The following is a 17,555-nucleotide window of genomic DNA, read 5'->3' on the forward strand; positions in this document are numbered from 1 at the left end:
GGTCCCTGAAGACCCTGCTGGCTCTGTTAGCCTAGGAGTCAGTGACCATGCCCCCAAAATAATTAAAAAGGGAAAGACAGCAGGTAGCGTCAATAACAAAGCAGAAACAGGGTGATGGATCTTGGATGGCTCACTAGCTAAGTGCTGCTCTGCCAAGTAAAGACTGTGTGATAGGACAGAAGGCCATCTGACTCTCAGCCACAACCCTGCCTCAGAGTCACCTAACTCCCTTCATATCATGATCGTCAGTGTCTGAGCGCCATGAGACCTAGACAAGCCATCCTGGCAGCATGCTAGAGTGGAAGGCCTGAATTCTAATCCTGTCTCACACACTCACAAGCTTTGTGACCCCGGGCAAGTCATTTAACATCTGCCAGCTTCAGTTTGGTCAATGAGGATGGAAATAGTACCTACCTCACAAGGTTGTTGTGGGGCCCAAGTTTGATCTGGTGTGTAAGCAACTTTGAAAATCTTAAAGTGCTTCATAAAATGTGACCATTATTGTTTGTGAATAAGAGCAATCCTAACAATTGGTGATGTTCTCTGAGCCCTCACCAACATCCTCAAATCTCAGAAAGTTTTTTTTTTTAATCCAGCTATCTCTCCACTTTGTACCCTAGGTAGTAATAACAATCCCAACCCCAGCCCCTTTTTGGGCAGAGGTGGGGTAGGATGGAAAGGAGGGTGGGCATATAGACCCATGAGTTTATCAATGCAATGTACTCCTTGTACGGAACCTGCTTCCACTGCCATAAATAAGGCTTTCCTCGGTCAATGTCATACTACTTTTCCAGGGCACCAGCAAGTTAAGTGACCTGCTCAGTGTCATGGTACTAGCATATTGTTTGAACCCTTGTCCTTCCATCTCCTATGCCATATCGCCTCTGCTCAAGGTCCAATGTCAGGCTTTTCCCCAGCCACCAGGATGCAGCCTTCCTCATCTCTGAGCTCAGATTCTCAGGAATAATTCTAAGTAGCTGAAGCTAGAACTGTAGGAATTTGAGTTGAGGTGAGTAAAGCAGTAGGCCAGAGAAGAGGAAGAGAAGATCCCATCTGCAGACAACCCACGCCCTGCCTTCTGATGACCTAGAGACAAAGCAAGTAGGGAGGCCATGGAGAGTGGGCTCCTTTCCTCCTGGAGAGGAAGTAGGCTTGCTCAGAGGAACAAGAAATCCCCTCTCCCATTTTGTACCGGGGACCATGTCCCACTTGTACCACATTAACTAAGCCTTTGCTTGGTGGCAAAAAAGTTCAGGAAGACTAGAAAGGGAAAATAACAATGGGGAAGAGAATTCTTTCATCTCATGGAAAGTGTGGCATTTAGCACAGTGTCTGGCACAAGTGGGTGCTTAATAAATGTTTATTGACCGATTGGCAGGAGCCAAAGGGATGTCTGCATTCCATATACTAGGCCACTGAGCATACCCACCCTTTCCCCTACCACAAAGAATACTTAGAAGAGAGGGCCTAAATCATCCTTCCAATATTCCTAATGATCCCACTCTCCTCACTGTCAGTTAGCACTAATTAACCCATTCTCCTCCCTTTCCAGGCCTACACGACTTAGAACACCCTGACGTATCCTTGGCAGACGAATGGTAAGATTTAAACAATGCCTCCATGGGGTATTTGTTCCCTGTTTTGGTTTCATGCTGTTTGTGCTCCTGGTGCCCAGTTCTCTGAGTTCAAAGGTACAGAGAGAGGAGGCTGGTAAATATTTACATGCTTATGTTTTTGGCTATGTCGTGTCCTCAGGTCTTATTGCAACACAGACCTACAGCCTGAACACCGACAGCTGTCTCAATTAGACGCTATTAAGCTCTACCTCAAAGGAAAGGAGCCGCTACTTCAGTGTGAGTCTGTTTTCCAACTTATTGGTGTGTGCTTGGCACGGGGGTGGGGGGACAGAGAAGGGAAGGATCCCTCTTCCTACCCATGGGGAAGGGGGGTTGATTCTAAAGTTCAATGACGTCGAGCGAACTGAAGACCATATTTCAAGTCAATGTTTCCCGGCAAGTTTTGCTCTGGCAGAAACAGGCAGTCATGTGAAATACAGCCAAACTCAATTTTTTTCCAGGAATGGGAATGGAAGGAAAAGACAATGTGGATCTTTGAAATCCACAGATAATTAATGAATTTCACTTAACCCTTTGATTCCAACATGTTTTTTTTTTCCAACTCAATTCTATAGACATTGGTTAATAACTGTGCAGGTATTCCACTAGTCAGAAGCATCATGGGATGATGGGGGCCCTGGCATCTCAAAGGCTTAGTCAATAGCACACAAGTTGAAGCAGGAAACTCTTCTGGAAAGAGTTTGAGGACCATCCAGGGACAGAGCATATATGTAACACCTGAGAACCAGCCTGGTGAAGTTTAGAGTTTCTTGGGATGACCAACTCAAAGATTCTTCAAGTATTCTTTTATGACAACTGCGAGATCCAGTCCCAGGCATTACCATAGCACAATAGAGGGAGGGGAACACTGCTGAACTTGGAATCAGGACATTTGATTTAAAGACCAGCTTTGCTCCTTACTATCTCTATCACCCTGGGCAAATCACTCCCTCTCTGTGGGCCTCAGTTTCCTCACCTGCAAAATACTGGGACTGAATGAGACCCAAATTTCTTTCCAGCTTTAAACCTATTCTTCTGTGATTGTAAGGTCATTCAAGAAGCTTACGATTGAGTAAGAAAGATAAGACAGGGCAAAAATCAATATTGGACAAGTAGAGAGGATGTGATGAGTGAATTAGGAAGGAGCATAGTGTGCAAAGTTCTATGAGAAAACCAAAGAGGGAGGGGGCCCATCTGGCCCTCTCCTTTCTGAACAACTCTATGAAAAGTCTTGGTAGGGTGATCTCACCTCCAAAAACCCAAGTATTTGGGATGGGGCCCCTCCAATCTTTCTGTCTCAGATGTTGGTAAAGAACGTGAGATCTTTGGAGTATCTAGTCTTGCTATTCCCTTTGACACATAAAGAGCCTGCGGCCCAGAACGGGATGCCTTGCTCAAGGCCACAGAAGTCATTGGTGACAGAGCCAGGACTAAGATGTCAATGGCCTGCCTTTTAATTGCATACACTTTCTCACGGGACACATCACATTGTGATGTCCCTCTGAAAAATGAGACGTTTCACTTCTTCCCTTTATTTTCTCTCCCTAAATTTTCCTTACCTCAAATAACATGTAAGCCCCTATGTGTAGAGCCTAGATTTGTGACTTCACTGCCGTGGGAACTCCCAGAGGAGAGAACTCTTTTACCTTCTGTACAGCCTGTCTTAGAGAGACTTGGACAGGACATGACCTGTTCAGGGTTAGGTAGCCACTATATGTCAGGGGCAGGCTATAAGCTCAGGTCTCCCTGGATATGTGTGTGGCATGCATCCATGTAGACCACACATATATACATGCGTGGACGTGTGCGAGTATGGTCCCCAAATTTGCCTCTAGATACCTGCTTGCCAGCTGCTCAAAAGACCCCCATTGTTAATTACTCTGGTTTAACTAGCTTCTTCCTAAAACATAATCTACTTGGGGTAAAGATGTAGAAATACAGCTTATCAATCATTGGTGGGAATGGGTTTCCTTGTGACTTTTTTCCTGAATACTGAGTGAGCAAGTAGAGGAGAGCAGGGCGATTTGGGAGGAGAAGATGCTACATGTGCGAGACAAGCCTGAATGGAGTATTTGTGGAGGAGGTGTAAGGTCTGGCCTTTGTGAGAGACACCAAAGTGATTGGAAAGAGACTGGGAGAGAAGCTACAGAGATAGAAAGTGGGAGGACTGAGGACAGATTTAGAATAAGGTGGGGGCTGGTGGGTATTAAAAGTCTCATTTATTTCAACCTTTTCATTTTTCATTGAGGAACAGAGGCCTAGGGAGGAAAATGACTGGTCTCAGCCACTTGGCAGCAAAGTCAGGGTTTCCACTACCTAAGACTCTACGTTGTGATTTCTTCCCATTCTTTGACTCTTCCACTCCCATGAATCCATATTCCCCAGACCTCCTAACCTGTCTCTAGGTTCACACATCATGACTTAGACCCTGTATGGTCACGCCCATGAGAGGAGGCAAGGTTGCAGACACCATTTTCAGACACAGGCCAACCCCTCCCCTGTACTCTTAAATGTTCAGTCCTCTGGTGTCCTGTGAGCCTAAGACCTCAAGCACCTCACGGCGCAGCCTGAAGTGTTTCTTTGCTTAGGGACAGAGAAAACCCCAGTTACATACCCAGATGCCACTAACAATCTCATTTGCTTCTCTTTGCTTTCTTCCAGACCCATTACAAACACAATATAATAAACTTAGCCAGAGCCCAAGGGGTCTCGGCTCTATTTGATTTTCTTTACTGTTCATACAGACTCCCCTGGAATGGGAGAGAAGTGCATGCTCCCTTTGGAGCTAGTGGAAGCAGCTAGTATGCTCCTTTTCTGATCACAGTAACATTTTCCTTGCTGATGCCTTGAAGCAAAGGCAGAATCAAATATCTTCTATGTCTCAGCTTTATTTGACTGCCTGTGAAGTTTGTGAACCCTTTACCTGACCAAGGTGGGGATTGGATAAGATCTCCTTCAACACATAAAAAGTGGGGCCCAGATGATACTACGTTTTGTGACCTTTGTGCTTGTTAGATGCATGTCTCTGAGACACATTCCTTGTTTCATGTCCCAATAGGTGACAAAGAATTAATACAAGAAGTCCTTTTTGATGCCGTAGTGAGTGCCCCCATCGAAGCTTATTGGACCAGCCTAGCACTCAACAAATCAGAGTAAGTGGTCACATGCACCTGCTTTTGTTGAAATTCTCTTACAAGAGTTGGAAATACCATTGCATTTCAAGGAGCTGACTAGCTACAAAAGTCTGATGTTCCATTTTTCTAATTTTTCCCAAAATTTCTAAACCCCAAGAGGCTATAGCAAATCAGTGACCCCAGACTTGTACATTCAGCCCTAGCCCCAGAAGTGGAGGGACAGCTACATTCCATGAAGCTTGGGATGCTGAGATTTGTGCATGGTTCCAACAGGAGAGAAGAAGGGACTTTCTTGGTTCTGCTTAGACAGTCATGTGCTCGCAAAGAAGTGAGAAAATTCAGTGCCTAGGACAAGGGGGACTGTATTTGATGGGGTAGGAAGAGATTAGGTTCAGAATACGGTTTCAATTAAAAAATTCAGTAGGTTGTGCCAGTATGCTTATGAAGTTAGGGGCTTTTCTCAAGTTTTCACCTTCTATTACTTTCTTCCTCTGTCTCCTTTCCTTCTCTCATTTTTCTTCCTTTCCTCTCCCCTTTTCTCTGTTTCTCCCCCCCCTTTTAATCTCCTTTTAAAGCAGTTGTACTTTTTTTTGCTTTTTCTTTCCTGAGGGATGGTGTTTAAACTATTATGTAAGAACAATGAAAGGAGAGGGAGAATTATTCGTATTTTCTTGAGCACCTCTGGATTATGTATACACACAGAATGAATTGCAAAGAATCATGAGTCATGGCTTATGGGAAGGGATCTCAGCAGTATACTGTAAAGGATTCCTCCCTCTAACAAACGGCCATCCAGCCAATGGCTAAAGAGAATTCTCCAAGGTGAGAGAAGATGCCGCCTCTGGAGATAGTCTATTCTACTTCTGGACCTTTGAAGTTCTTACGAAGCTTCTACTGACTATCCTCCTCAGGGAAGGCAAGAGGCTATGAAATAAAGCATCCCTGTCCCCAAAGGATGTCTTTCTTCGGTGCTTTCATTTCACAAAAAAATCTGTGTGAACCATGTGAGCCTGCTTGTCTGCTTAAGCATATGCCGGAGATCCCCATAATGATGACATCTTCCATTTTAAACAAGGCTGAGCATCTTTGTTGATAAAAGCAAAGATTTTGCCTTGGTGACTGGTGCGTTCATGAACACCTCCATTTGTGAATTGTCTCAGGATTGTTCCTTGTGGAGACAGGTGGCATATGCACAAGTAGGTGTGTACTTCTGTGGGTATAGATAGGTTGGTTCATGGCACGTGAGTAGAGAAAGACAAGCTGAGGAAAGGGCAGAGAAGGTTATACTTTGCATAGCCACTTTTTTGCTGCTTTTTTTGAGGCCTATGAGATCTGGCACTGGTGACATAGAGTATTGAGTACTGGACTTGGAGTCAGGAAGACCTGAGTTCAAATACTGCCAGGGTCATTTATTAGCTATGTGACCCAGAGAAAATCACTTTACCTCTTTGAGACTCAGTTTCCTCATCTGTAAAACAAACAGGCCCAGACTCACTGGCCTCCGAGGTCCTTCGCAACTCTTAGGTCTGTGATGCTTATATTGTTCCACTGTGTAAGGGCTGAGGAGAACAGTGGTGAGATCTCAGTGAGAAACTGCCAGTTGGGGCCCTTTTTTTCTTTGCATCCTTTAAGAGAGTGCCCTCCTCCAGGCACAGAAGGGGTTTCGCTTCACAGCAGGCATCAGCTTTGGCTTGCCTCCTCCCTCTCCCAGTGGAGCCCTTCACATGTGAGTTTTCTCCTCTGCCCAATGTCACCAATGGCCTCCCCCACAAAGGAGGAGTTGTATAACCTCATCCAAGTCCTGGCAGTGAGAGCACAGGCGCTGGCCCGGACAATGACTGCTTTCTCTGAATGCATTCGTCATTCTTTGGAGAAGATGCAGGCTTCACCTCCATGGCCAGAGCCCCCAAATAAATTGTTATGCTTTTGGCTTCAAGGCTGCCTAATTTCCTTCTGCCTTTGCAGAGGGGGGGCATTTTCACATGCCACTCTCATTAGCCTGAAGCTCCCCCTTGATGCCTATCTGCCGATCACCCTGGAAACGCTCCTGGAGGGGAAGGGCCTCTTCAGAGTTGGCTACGTGTTTATCTCGATGAAAAATGAACATGTCTCTTGTAACTCCGTTTCCAGTCCCTGGTTCAAGCATGTTATTGCATAAAACTAGCTTGGACTAATAAAAGAGCCATTATCTGTTTATTGTCTGCAAACGTTAGCTGGCTGACTGGGCTGCTCTTTTTCAGGAACTCTGACAAGGGCGTTGAGGTTGCCTTCCTCGGAACCCGGACTGGTCTCTCCAGAATCAACCTGTTTGTGGGTGCTGAGCAGCTCACGAATCAGTAAGTCCTGCCAAAGAGGCAGGTGGGAGCAGTAGAGGGTCATTCCAGGGGGCTGGGGAGGGTGGGTTTTGATTCAATTCAACAAGCATTTATTAGGAGGCAGAGGAATGAACAGTAGCTCTGCAATGAGAGGAGCCAGGTTCAATTCTGCCTCTTTGACTTACTACCTGCAATACTTGGGTCAGGTCACCTAATCATGCTTGGACGCAGTTTTCCTATCTATAAAATTAAAGGGTTAGAATAAATGTACTGCGAGGGCCCTTCTAGCTCTAAATGACTTGAAGTTTACTCCTATGATTCTATTAAGTGATGACTGTATCCATATTTCACTAGGCCCAGTAGATGCAGAAACAAAATCAGAAATAATTCCTGTCCTCAAGGAGCTTACATTCTACCTTATCAGTTACATTCTACCTTAACACACTTACCAATTAAAAAAAAAAGAAATGACAAAACAAATTGTCACACTAGGGTCACTAAAAGTGGGGGAACAGGACAGGCTTTTGTGGGAGGGGACACTTAACCTAAGGTTGTAGGGATGGCAGATATGGAGGAAAATCATTCCTGATAGGAGGACCAGCCTATGCAAACATACTGAGGGAAGGGGTGGAACAGTTGTGTATGGCAAGAAACAAGTGGGCAGTTAGGCTAGAAAGGAGATGCTCGCATGGTGTACTTAAGGGGCATCATCTTTTTACACTTGCATCTTGCTATGGAGACACAGTGTATGGTCTAATGGAGGAGCCCTGGTCAAGCCAACGAGCTTTCATTAAGTACCTACTCTGTGTACTAAGGGGCACAGTGATACAAAGAAAGGCCCTAGAAAAGCCCTGGCCTCGAGGAGCTTACAATCTAATGGAGGGAGGTAATATTCAAACAACTGTGTGCAAAGATTCTCTCTGTCTTATACATACACACACACACACACACTTATATGTGTCTGTATCTATATATGATTACTTGGAGGTATTCTCAGAGGAAAGTCACTAGAATAAAGAGAGATTGGAAAAGATTTTCTGTAAAAGGTTGTATTTTAGCTGGAATTTAAGGAAAGCAAGCAGGTAGAGGTGAGGAGAGAGAACATTCCAGGCATGAGGTAGAGCCAATGAAAATACTCTGGAGATGGAGGGTTGTGTAGGAAGCATATGGGGGCCATTATCACAGATCATTCATTGGCTCCGTGAAGGGGAGTAGGTATAAGAACACTGGAAATGTAAGAGGGGACTAGATAGTAAAGAGCTTTGAGCACAAAACAGAAGATTTTGTATTTGTTCCTGGAGGTAATGGAGAACCACTGGAATAGATTCAACAGGGCCTTGCTGTGGACTTGGGAAGAAAGATAATGTGTTTGGCTTTGGACATACTGAGTTTAAGGACATCCATTTTGAGGTATCCAATAGGCAGTTGGAGATGCAAGGCTAGAGGTCAGGAGAGACTAGGACCGAATAAGTAAGTCTAGTAATCATTGGCATTAAATAATAGCTAATATTCATCTCTAAAGCACTTTACACTTATTAACTCACTTAAGCCATGGAACACTCTGTAAGCTATATAGATGTTATACAACCCAGGGTAAGGCACTGGAAGTCTCAGAGGCTCAGTTTCCTCATCTGTAAGATAGAGGTAAAATCATTTTCTGTTAACCAGGGTTGCTATAAGAAAATCAATAAACTGACAGGAGTGATCTTTAGGGATTATGTTGCATAAAGAAGGTTTCCATTTTTTTTCACTTGATCTCTCCTCAGAGCCCCTGTGTGAGATTTTATCTGCCCCAAGTACCCCCGCCATCTCTCTCTGCCCTCAGAAGGCTCTGGGGTCCCGCTGGGTCTTGGGTCCTGTCTCCCAATTTGAGGAGCTCTTGCAGAACTCAGTGGATAGCTGAATTAGAGGCTGAACAGAGAGGAAGCTTCCACTTCTTCTTCTTCTTCTCCTTTTTTTTCCTGAGCCCATCTCAAAACAAATAGCTGCAGGGCTAGCAGCTGCTCGGCAGCCCTGCTGTGGAAGTCTTGCCCTCCCAGGGCTCATAATCTAAAGCCTGTTGATGTTTGAAAATCAAAACTCAATCTGGCCTACTTTGACTTGCTGCAGGACCAATCCTCCTCCCTCATAGGATTGGGCAGATTGGGTATACCTCAGGGTGAGGGACAGCCGCCAAAGCTCTGTTACACATGTGGTAGTGCCAGGGGCCGGACTGAGACCTGCCCAGTCCTAATACCTGCCCAGTCCCCCAGCCTAGCCTCAACTCCTAGGGGTTCTCTACAGACCAGCTGGGACCCTCTATCTGCTGTGAGTCACTTCCTGAGGTTATCACACTATGGTCATGGTGCAAGGAAGTGGTCCTAAAACTGTGAACATGCCCATCTCACTCTTAATCAATTTAGTTGTAGGATTGAGCAGGCAAAAACTCTCCTGTGGTCTTGGGCTACATAAGGAGAGGTCTAACATCAAGAATTAAGGAGTGGTGGGCTGGCTGTACTCAAGGCTAGCCAGACCAGATCTGCAACATGACATTCAGTCGTGGGCATTGCATTTTAGGAAGAATCGTGGTAGGCTGGAGAGTGGCCAGAGAAGAGCAGCAGGATGGAGGAGGGCTCTTACTCCATGCCTAGGATGATCAGCTCTCAGAAAGTCAATGTTAAGGCCATCTTGATCATCTGTACCTAGCTGTTTGCCTGCAGTCTTCCCCATTAGACTGTGAGCTCTTTGAGAGCAGGGACTGTCTTTTGTCTCTCTTTGTATCCCTAGCACTTAGCCTGGTGCTCAGCACCTAGTAGATGCTTCATAAATTCTTGTTGACGTGACTGACTGGAGATGAGAAAGCTTGAAGGAGATATGGTCACTGAGCTTCCTTTCACTTCTGAGGATCCTTTATTCTATTCTACCATGTGACTAAACACCAGGCCAGAGTTCAGAACATCTCAGCTGACATCCCCCAGCTCCAGAACTCTGTGTTCCATGAATTCCACTGCAGCACTTCATTCTTCAGACCTTATTTCTCTAGGTTTCAAAAGGAGACAGCAATGCTTACTTCTGGACTTCAAGTCCTTCTAAAAAACAGTGTCCTTGACCTTGAAGGTCAAGTTTGAAGTTCACAGAGTACTGTCTGGAAGAAAGATTAGACTTGCTTCATTTGGCCCCAATGGACAAAGCTCAGGAAGAACAGGTAGAAGTTGCAATGAGGCAAATCTAGGCTGGAGGTCAGGAAGTGGATCCTGACAATAAGAGCTGTCCTCCTCCAATGGCAGTACAGTCCCCTAGGTGGGGTCTTCAAGCACAGGCTGGAAGCCCACTTGCCAGGCATATTAACGTTAGTCTATTAATACTTAATAAACACCTACTATGAGCCAGGCACTGTGCTAAGAAGCTAGGATACAAAGAAAGGAAAAAGACAATTCCTGCTCGGAAACTCACAGTCTTCGCTGAGGATGAATATTAAACCAGAGTTTGCCAAAGTTCTTTGCGTCTCTGAAATTCTGGAGTTCTAGAATTGTTCTCTGGAAATGAGAGGTGCTATTTTGCCAAGAATAAATGGAATGCGGATGTTCAGTTGGTTTGAAAGTTATTCGAAGGATTAAAGATGCTTATCCTGGGGAGGAGGGGGTAAGATTGTCCTTTTCCTTCTAAATGACCCACTTTGGAGAAAGCTCTGGGGAAACCCTGGAATGAACAATGAGCTGGCTACGGAGCTGTCACAGGCACGTACACTAGTTGAGAGTCTAGTGGAATCATAATGAATCCCACAAGTTCCAAAGTTGTTAAGTGAGGGTTCCTATTGGGCTCAGTCACTAACTAGAGGAGACCAAGTTTGATACATGGGACAAGATGGGACGATGTTGGGGAGAAAGTCCTTTCCAACTTTAAAAAAAAAATTCTATCCATTGCCCTTCAGAACTTTTTCATCCTGACTGCCACATATTTCAAATTGTTCAATAGTTACTAATTTAATAAATCAGAATTTTTTTTCACATTCAAGGAAGCAGACAGTGTTTTTTTTTTTTTGACATTGTTCTTTTGAAAGACTGGAGGTCCAGAAGTCAGTATTGCTGCCTCCTTTTGAAATCTAGAGAAATAAAGTCAGAAGGAACAAGTGATAGGCAGTGAGATAGTACAATGAATAGAGCATGGGGCTTATCATCAGGAAGACCTGAGTTCAAATTCTTACTCAAACTCTTACTAGCTGTGAGACCCTGGGCAAGTCACTTAACTTCTGTTTTTCTCAGTGTCCTTATCTGCCAACTGGGAATAATAATAGCATCTACCTCCCAGGGTTGTTATTACGGTAAAATAAAATAATTACAGGTGTTTAGCACAGTGCCTGGTATGTTGTAAATACCAGATACATGTCTTTAAATCAGTTTTCAGTCATGACTGACTCTCTGTGAGATTTTCTTGACAGAGATACTGTAGTTGTTCGTCATTTCCTTCTCCAGCTCATTTTACAGATGAGGAAATTGAAGCAAACAGGGTTAACGGAATTGCCCAGGGTCACACAGCTAGTAAGTGCCCGAGGCTGGATTTGAACTTGGGAAGATGACTCCAGGCTCAGCACTCTATCCATTGCACCATCTAGCTGCCCCAAATGTGAGCTATTAGTATTAGGTATTTGGTGGAATACATGAAACATGGAAATGCTGGAATTGGATGGAGGTCAGCTGGGGTGCTCTAGACTGCGATCTGGTGTTCATTTATATGGTAAAATAGAACTGTAAGACCTAAGGACCACCGAGCTGGAAAGCTTTCCAATCCAACTTAGACTTCATTCAGTCGGTTAAGCATTTATTGAGCACCTTTTATGTGTAAGGCACTGTGCTAAGTGCTGGGGATACAAAGAAAGGCAAAAACACAGAACTTGCATTCAGGGGTCTCAAATTCTAGTAAGGGAAAACAGACAACATGTAAAATACATGAAAAGGGGTACCAAGGCTTGTTTAAATGATGTACAGTGCAGCTCAGACTTCTTCCTTTCCGGGCAGTACATTCACATTTTGGACAGCTCTAATGGTTCAGAAGTTCATCCCTCTGCCCCCTAAAATTGAACCTACATTCTCCTCTTTTAAACTTCTTTCAATTGTTCCAATGTATAACTGCTAGCACCAAACAGAATAATCTTCCCAAATATTTTGGGGAAAAAACAGTAATCAAAGCAAAACAAACAAAAACCAAGAGTTTTTTAAGTACCTGCAATATGCCAGACACTGTGCTCAAGGGATGTGCATGTGAAGAATGACAAAAACAACCCCTTCCCTCACAGAGCTCACAATGTAATAGTATATGATGAAAGGACTCCCAGACAGTTATGATTGACCCTTAAGCCGTCTCTAAGCTAAGTTTTCCCAGTTGTTTCACTGCACCTAAGTGACAGTGTGATTTTTCTGGTTTAGAAAAAGACATGGAATTGAATAAAAACTTGGAGACCCACACTGCTACTAGAACTCAGCATCTCAGTCCAAAGCGAAGCATCCAGGCACACTAAGGGATTGTTACTTGTCCAGTAACACACAGTAATATGTGTTGAATGGACCTGAACCCAGGTTTTTTCCAGTCCTAGCTCAGTTCTATCCGCTGTTTCACACAGCCTCTCAATCCTTTCCATAGTGAAGGGGACCTGGAATTAGATGTGTGTTTCTCTCCCAGGGAGTGGGAACTCAGTCAATGGAGGGGCTTCTTCCTAAATGCTCTGAGAAAATGACAAATCTTTTCTTTTTTCTTTCTGTCTCAAGAGACTTCCTGAAAGCTGGAGATAAGGAGAATATTTTCAATGCCGACCATTTCCCACTCTGGTACCGAAGAGCAGCTGAGCAGATCCCGGGCAGCTTTGTCTACTCCATCCCATTCAGCGTTGGTCTGTGTTGCTGTTATGTTTTAAATATTCACCCGTGCGAAGCACAAGACTGAGTTGAAATGATTCATAATAGAAACTCAGTTATTAGGAATCAACAGAGAAATGTTTAGCCAATGTTTAATTAGTAACCAGGCTCCAGAGTCTTAGTACCTCAAACAAAGCAGTGATTTGGCCTAAAGCTATTGTGTAACTAAGAGAGGGCCTTCCCACCCCCTGCCACATGCACAGTGGAAAGCGACAGCGGCACTTTGTTGGGAAAAGCTGCAGAGAAAAGGGTCAGCATCCATAATGGCTTTAATGAACAACAAGGACAACAATAGGTCTGTTCACAGAGATGGAGAACAAAGTCAGGCATCCAAACAGCCTCCCTTCCTCCTCCCATGGAGGGCCAACTCAGCTAAGGGACCAGCCTGTTTGACCCTGCTGTCGACACATCTCCATCCTGGATTAAGTCTCATGTTCTCTATCAGACAATCTGTACCCATATCTTGCCCCAGATGCTTACCAGCTGCATGACCTTGGACAACTTCACTTCCCAAACTTGGCCCCCAATGTTCTTATCTATAAAATTAAGGACTGGACTAGATCCACCAATCAATCAATATTTCTGCACTGTATGCAGAAGGAGTCTGTGCATTCTATTCCATCCTCCATTCACCCTCCAAAGTGATTTTATTAATGTACAGGTACAAACATTCCATCCCCCAACTCAATAAACTCTACTGCCTCGAGGATCAAAGGCAAATCCTCAGATACCAATACAAAGCCCTTTATCACCTGTTCTTCTTCCTTATATTTTACTCTTTACCACTTTGGTGGCTGAATACAGGATGGATTAGCATAGGGAGACACCTGAGACAGGTCGACCCACCAGGGAGCTATTGTAACATCCTGGCTGTGTGGTGATGAGAATGGTATCCTGAAAACCTAGAGAGAAGAAAGTATCAAAGAAAAGGGAATATGAAGGTGGGGGGATATGAAGGACCATTGATTAATAATGTCAAAGGTCACTAATAATTTTTTGAAAGAAGAGCACTTCAGTTTCCCATAATGCTTAGAGGATAAGACCTTAGTTTTAACTACATCTTTGGATTATCTTAATGCTGAAGGGAGGGGGGGATGTGCTAGAGTGCTTTGTTTGGTTTTTAAGTTGAAAAATGTGTCTAAAATTTATTAGTCATTCAAAAAGCCTTTATTAAATGCCTCCTACTACCTTGCACTAGATGAAACAAGAAGAAAGGCAAAAGACATCACCCCTGTCCTCAAGGAGCAAATGTTTTAACATAGGAGTCAACATGTCAATAACCATGTACAAGTAAGAAACAGATAGTATAAAGGCGAGTTAAGCAGCAGAAGTCATCAGCATCAAGGGAAATCAGGAAAGACTTCTTGTAGGTGATGTTTTAATCTACCCCCTTTGTTAGTCAAGTCTTCTGAAACAGACATTACACAGGTGCTTTTTAGAAGAAAATAGGTGTTTCTGAAGGGTAGTTGTCAACCATCGAGGACTGAGAAAGGTCAGATTATGACTGTAGCTTGCGCTGAATCTCACCTGACTTCAGGACATTCTGTAGAAGATGACAAGTGTGTTCAAGAGTCCAATCTTTAGGCTCTTTTCCCATGTAATTATTTTCCCCAACATCCATCTTTGGTTACAAATTCTAGTTGATGGCAGATCGTGGTTTGTGTTAATTGAGTTCCGACCTTTAACTGTACTTTCAATTTAGTTGTCTAAACAAAAAAAATTCCCTTTATTCTCAGCAGTGACAGATAACAAAATTACCAAACACTTAAATTCCTTTTGAGAACAGGGCCTTTTTTTTTTTTTTTTTGGAATCAACAAAAAAGTATGTAATGGGAAAAATCTCCCTTGCTTTTCACATCTGAATCCTGAATCTTGGTGTGCCCCAGAGGAGTTTTTAATGCTTATTTCCTACCACATATAGAGCAAGATACAGTTCTTCCTTTCCTTGGCATTTGACCTGATTGAATCACAGAATCAATATCTCAGTTAGAAGGGACCCTGGATGCTGTCTATCTACCTGACCAAGTATATTTCTCTAACACAACTGGCACATGTTCATCCCTCCGGTCTTGGACTAAAAGAAAGTCCCCTAGTGATGGAGAGCCTGCCATCTTCTGAGGCAACCCATTCCACTTGGAAAAGGTTCTCATTGTTAGGAATTTGTTCATAACATCAAACCCATAACTGTGTTTCCTCCCCTGCTTTTCCTGGTTCTTCCCTCTGAGGCCAAGCAGAGTAAGGCTAAACTCTCTTTCACATAACAGACTTTCAAACTCTTTAAGACAGCTATCATGCCATGAATCCTCATGAAATCTTTATGCATTATGATAGTCATCATTTAGATTCAAGGAAATCCAGTTCTTTCCTCTTTAATATGGATGGAATAGGAAACAGAATCAATCATCCATTTATTCCCCCCCCCTTTTTTTTTTTGAGTTGATGTGAAAAGTTGCAGAGAGGGAGATTTAGGTTTAGGTTTGATACAGAGCAAAGCTTTCTAACGAGTAGAGGTGTCCTAAAGTCTAATGGGCTGCCTTGGGAGATGATAGGTTCCCCTCTCATTGGAGATCTTCATTCAGAGACTTGATGGCTACTTGTCAGGGATATCATTGTAGGGTTTCTTGTCCCGGTTTGAGTTGGACTAGATGACTGTTCCAACCCTGAGATTCTGTGATTTTATTAAAAAGTCCACGTCTCTGAGTTAGGAGCCCTGGGGTCTAGTCCTGGCTTTCTGTGTAACCTTGGATGAGTCATATGACCTCCCTGAGATTCAGTTTCCTTATCTCTAGAAAGAATCTATTAAACCAGGTGATTTCTAAGATGCTGGGCTGCTTTGACATTCTGCAATATTGATTCCAGGACAGCAGAGAGAGTTTTACTTCCTTATATAGCATTTGGCTACCTACAAGAAGAATCCAGATAATTTCCATATGATGCCTGATGTCACTGCTTTGGTGGCATTCCAAATCAATATTTGGCAACTTGCCACTTTGCAGTCTGTAGCCATTAGCAATATCCAAGAAGCTATTAATGAGTCTTTGGAGTAAGCATTACATTCTTATTTTATCCATATTTGGAATAGATGTGCCCAGAAACCCAGGGCTTTCAATAAGATTTTACGGATCAGTCCATTCTGAACCAAGAAATCAGAGCCAATGCTCTCAACTCATTTGAAAACTATTTCCAAACTTCTTGTCCAGCTGCTATCCCATGATGTATCTTTGTGGACAGAATATAAATATGACTATTGAGATAAGTAAACATAGGGGGCAGTAATTATGTGCTACTCAACATGCTGTATGTTCTAGACTGTAAAGAATTCTAGGAGAAAGGAGAAAATTAAGCTGAGGTCCTGATCCAAGTCAGGTGATAACCAATCAGGTCTACCAGAGTTTGCAAAGTAGTCACATCTCAATGGTACTCTTATGACCTAAGAAGAATCAGAGGATCTTAGGGTTGGGAGGAGCTTCTGTGGCCTGAGTTAGAATCCCTACCTTGACTATATCTATATGGGGCTTTCCAATCATTTCTTGAAGACTTTCAGTGAGAGGAATCCACTATCTCCCAAAGAAGTCCATCTTACTCTGGAATATCTCTAGTTGTAAGAAATCTGTCTGTCCCCTTATACTGAGACTACATTTGCCTCTCTGCTGCTTTTGCCCAAGGATTCTACTTCTGTCCTCTGGAACCAAGAATGAGTCCATAATCCTCTTTCTGCATGATGGCCCTTCAAATAGTTTAAGGCAGTTACTCTCCTCCTTCAATTCAAAAATTCCTTTTCTCCAGGCTAGGTAGCCTCAGTTCCTTAAAAAGCTCCTTCAATCAGTATGAACTCAAGGACCATCAATATCCTGGTAGATTTTGGATGGTCTCCAGTTTATCAATCCTCTTTCTAAAATGTGGTGCCTGGAAGTGAATATAATACTACAGTCATATTTTCACTAGGGAAGTGCATTTGGCATAGTGCCTGAAACAGAGCAAGTACTTAATAAATATTTGTTGAGTTAATGACTGTCTTATTGTTGGAGTCAATGTTTATTGATACATTCTAAGATTGTTTTAGCTTTTTTGGCTATTGTACCAATGTTGACTCTCATCCAGGAGAAGATACCAACAAGGATTACTGAGCCTAAGCCCATACCAGCCTGGCTGGTGTAGGACTTAGAATCAGCAAGACTTTAGTAAAAGTAGTTGGGAATATTTTTTTTATGTGCATTGGGCAAGATAGCCACTGAGGTCCCTTCCAACTCTCAAATTCTATGTTTCTAAAATTCCATGAATTCAAGGTCTGATAATAATTGTATTACTCTGGCCAATACCCTTAACCTTTCTCCACCTCTAGATACTCTATAGGAGCTATCAACTATATCAATGAATAGGTTAGGATCTGCCTGGGTGGAAGGGTCTCCCCAATGAGGGATAAATGTTGAAGATGCCATAAGTTCATGTCATTTACTTTGATAATCGTGGTGAATTAATCCACTGTAATACCATAGCTGTTTTTCCCTTCTAACAGGAACAGCAAACAAAAGCAACGTGGTGACTGCTAGTACTTCCATCCAACTCCTTGATGACAGGAAATCACCCGTGGTAGCAGGTAAT

At 43.3% G+C, this 17,555-nt stretch overlaps 1 protein-coding gene across 4 annotated transcripts in view; it reads left to right on the forward strand.

The window, feature by feature from the left end:
* Nucleotides 1-17,555, forward strand: part of CACNA2D3 (calcium voltage-gated channel auxiliary subunit alpha2delta 3) — a 1,023,339-nt gene that overhangs the window by 817,844 nt on the left and 187,940 nt on the right. For all 4 annotated transcript variants that reach the window (XM_020970614.2, XM_020970616.2, XM_020970615.2 and 1 more), the window contains 6 exons: nt 1,553-1,598; nt 1,756-1,853; nt 4,675-4,768; nt 6,991-7,086; nt 12,807-12,928; nt 17,470-17,550. In XM_020970614.2, coding sequence (XP_020826273.1) covers nt 1,553-1,598; nt 1,756-1,853; nt 4,675-4,768; nt 6,991-7,086; nt 12,807-12,928; nt 17,470-17,550 — 537 coding nt within the window. The remainder of the gene's footprint in view (nt 1-1,552; nt 1,599-1,755; nt 1,854-4,674; nt 4,769-6,990; nt 7,087-12,806; nt 12,929-17,469; nt 17,551-17,555) is intronic.

Source organism: Phascolarctos cinereus, unplaced genomic scaffold (assembly GCF_003287225.1).
Source record: "Phascolarctos cinereus isolate Bilbo 61053 unplaced genomic scaffold, phaCin_HiC Scaffold_4;HRSCAF=312, whole genome shotgun sequence".
In the NCBI taxonomy this organism is placed as follows: Eukaryota; Metazoa; Chordata; class Mammalia; order Diprotodontia; family Phascolarctidae; genus Phascolarctos; species Phascolarctos cinereus.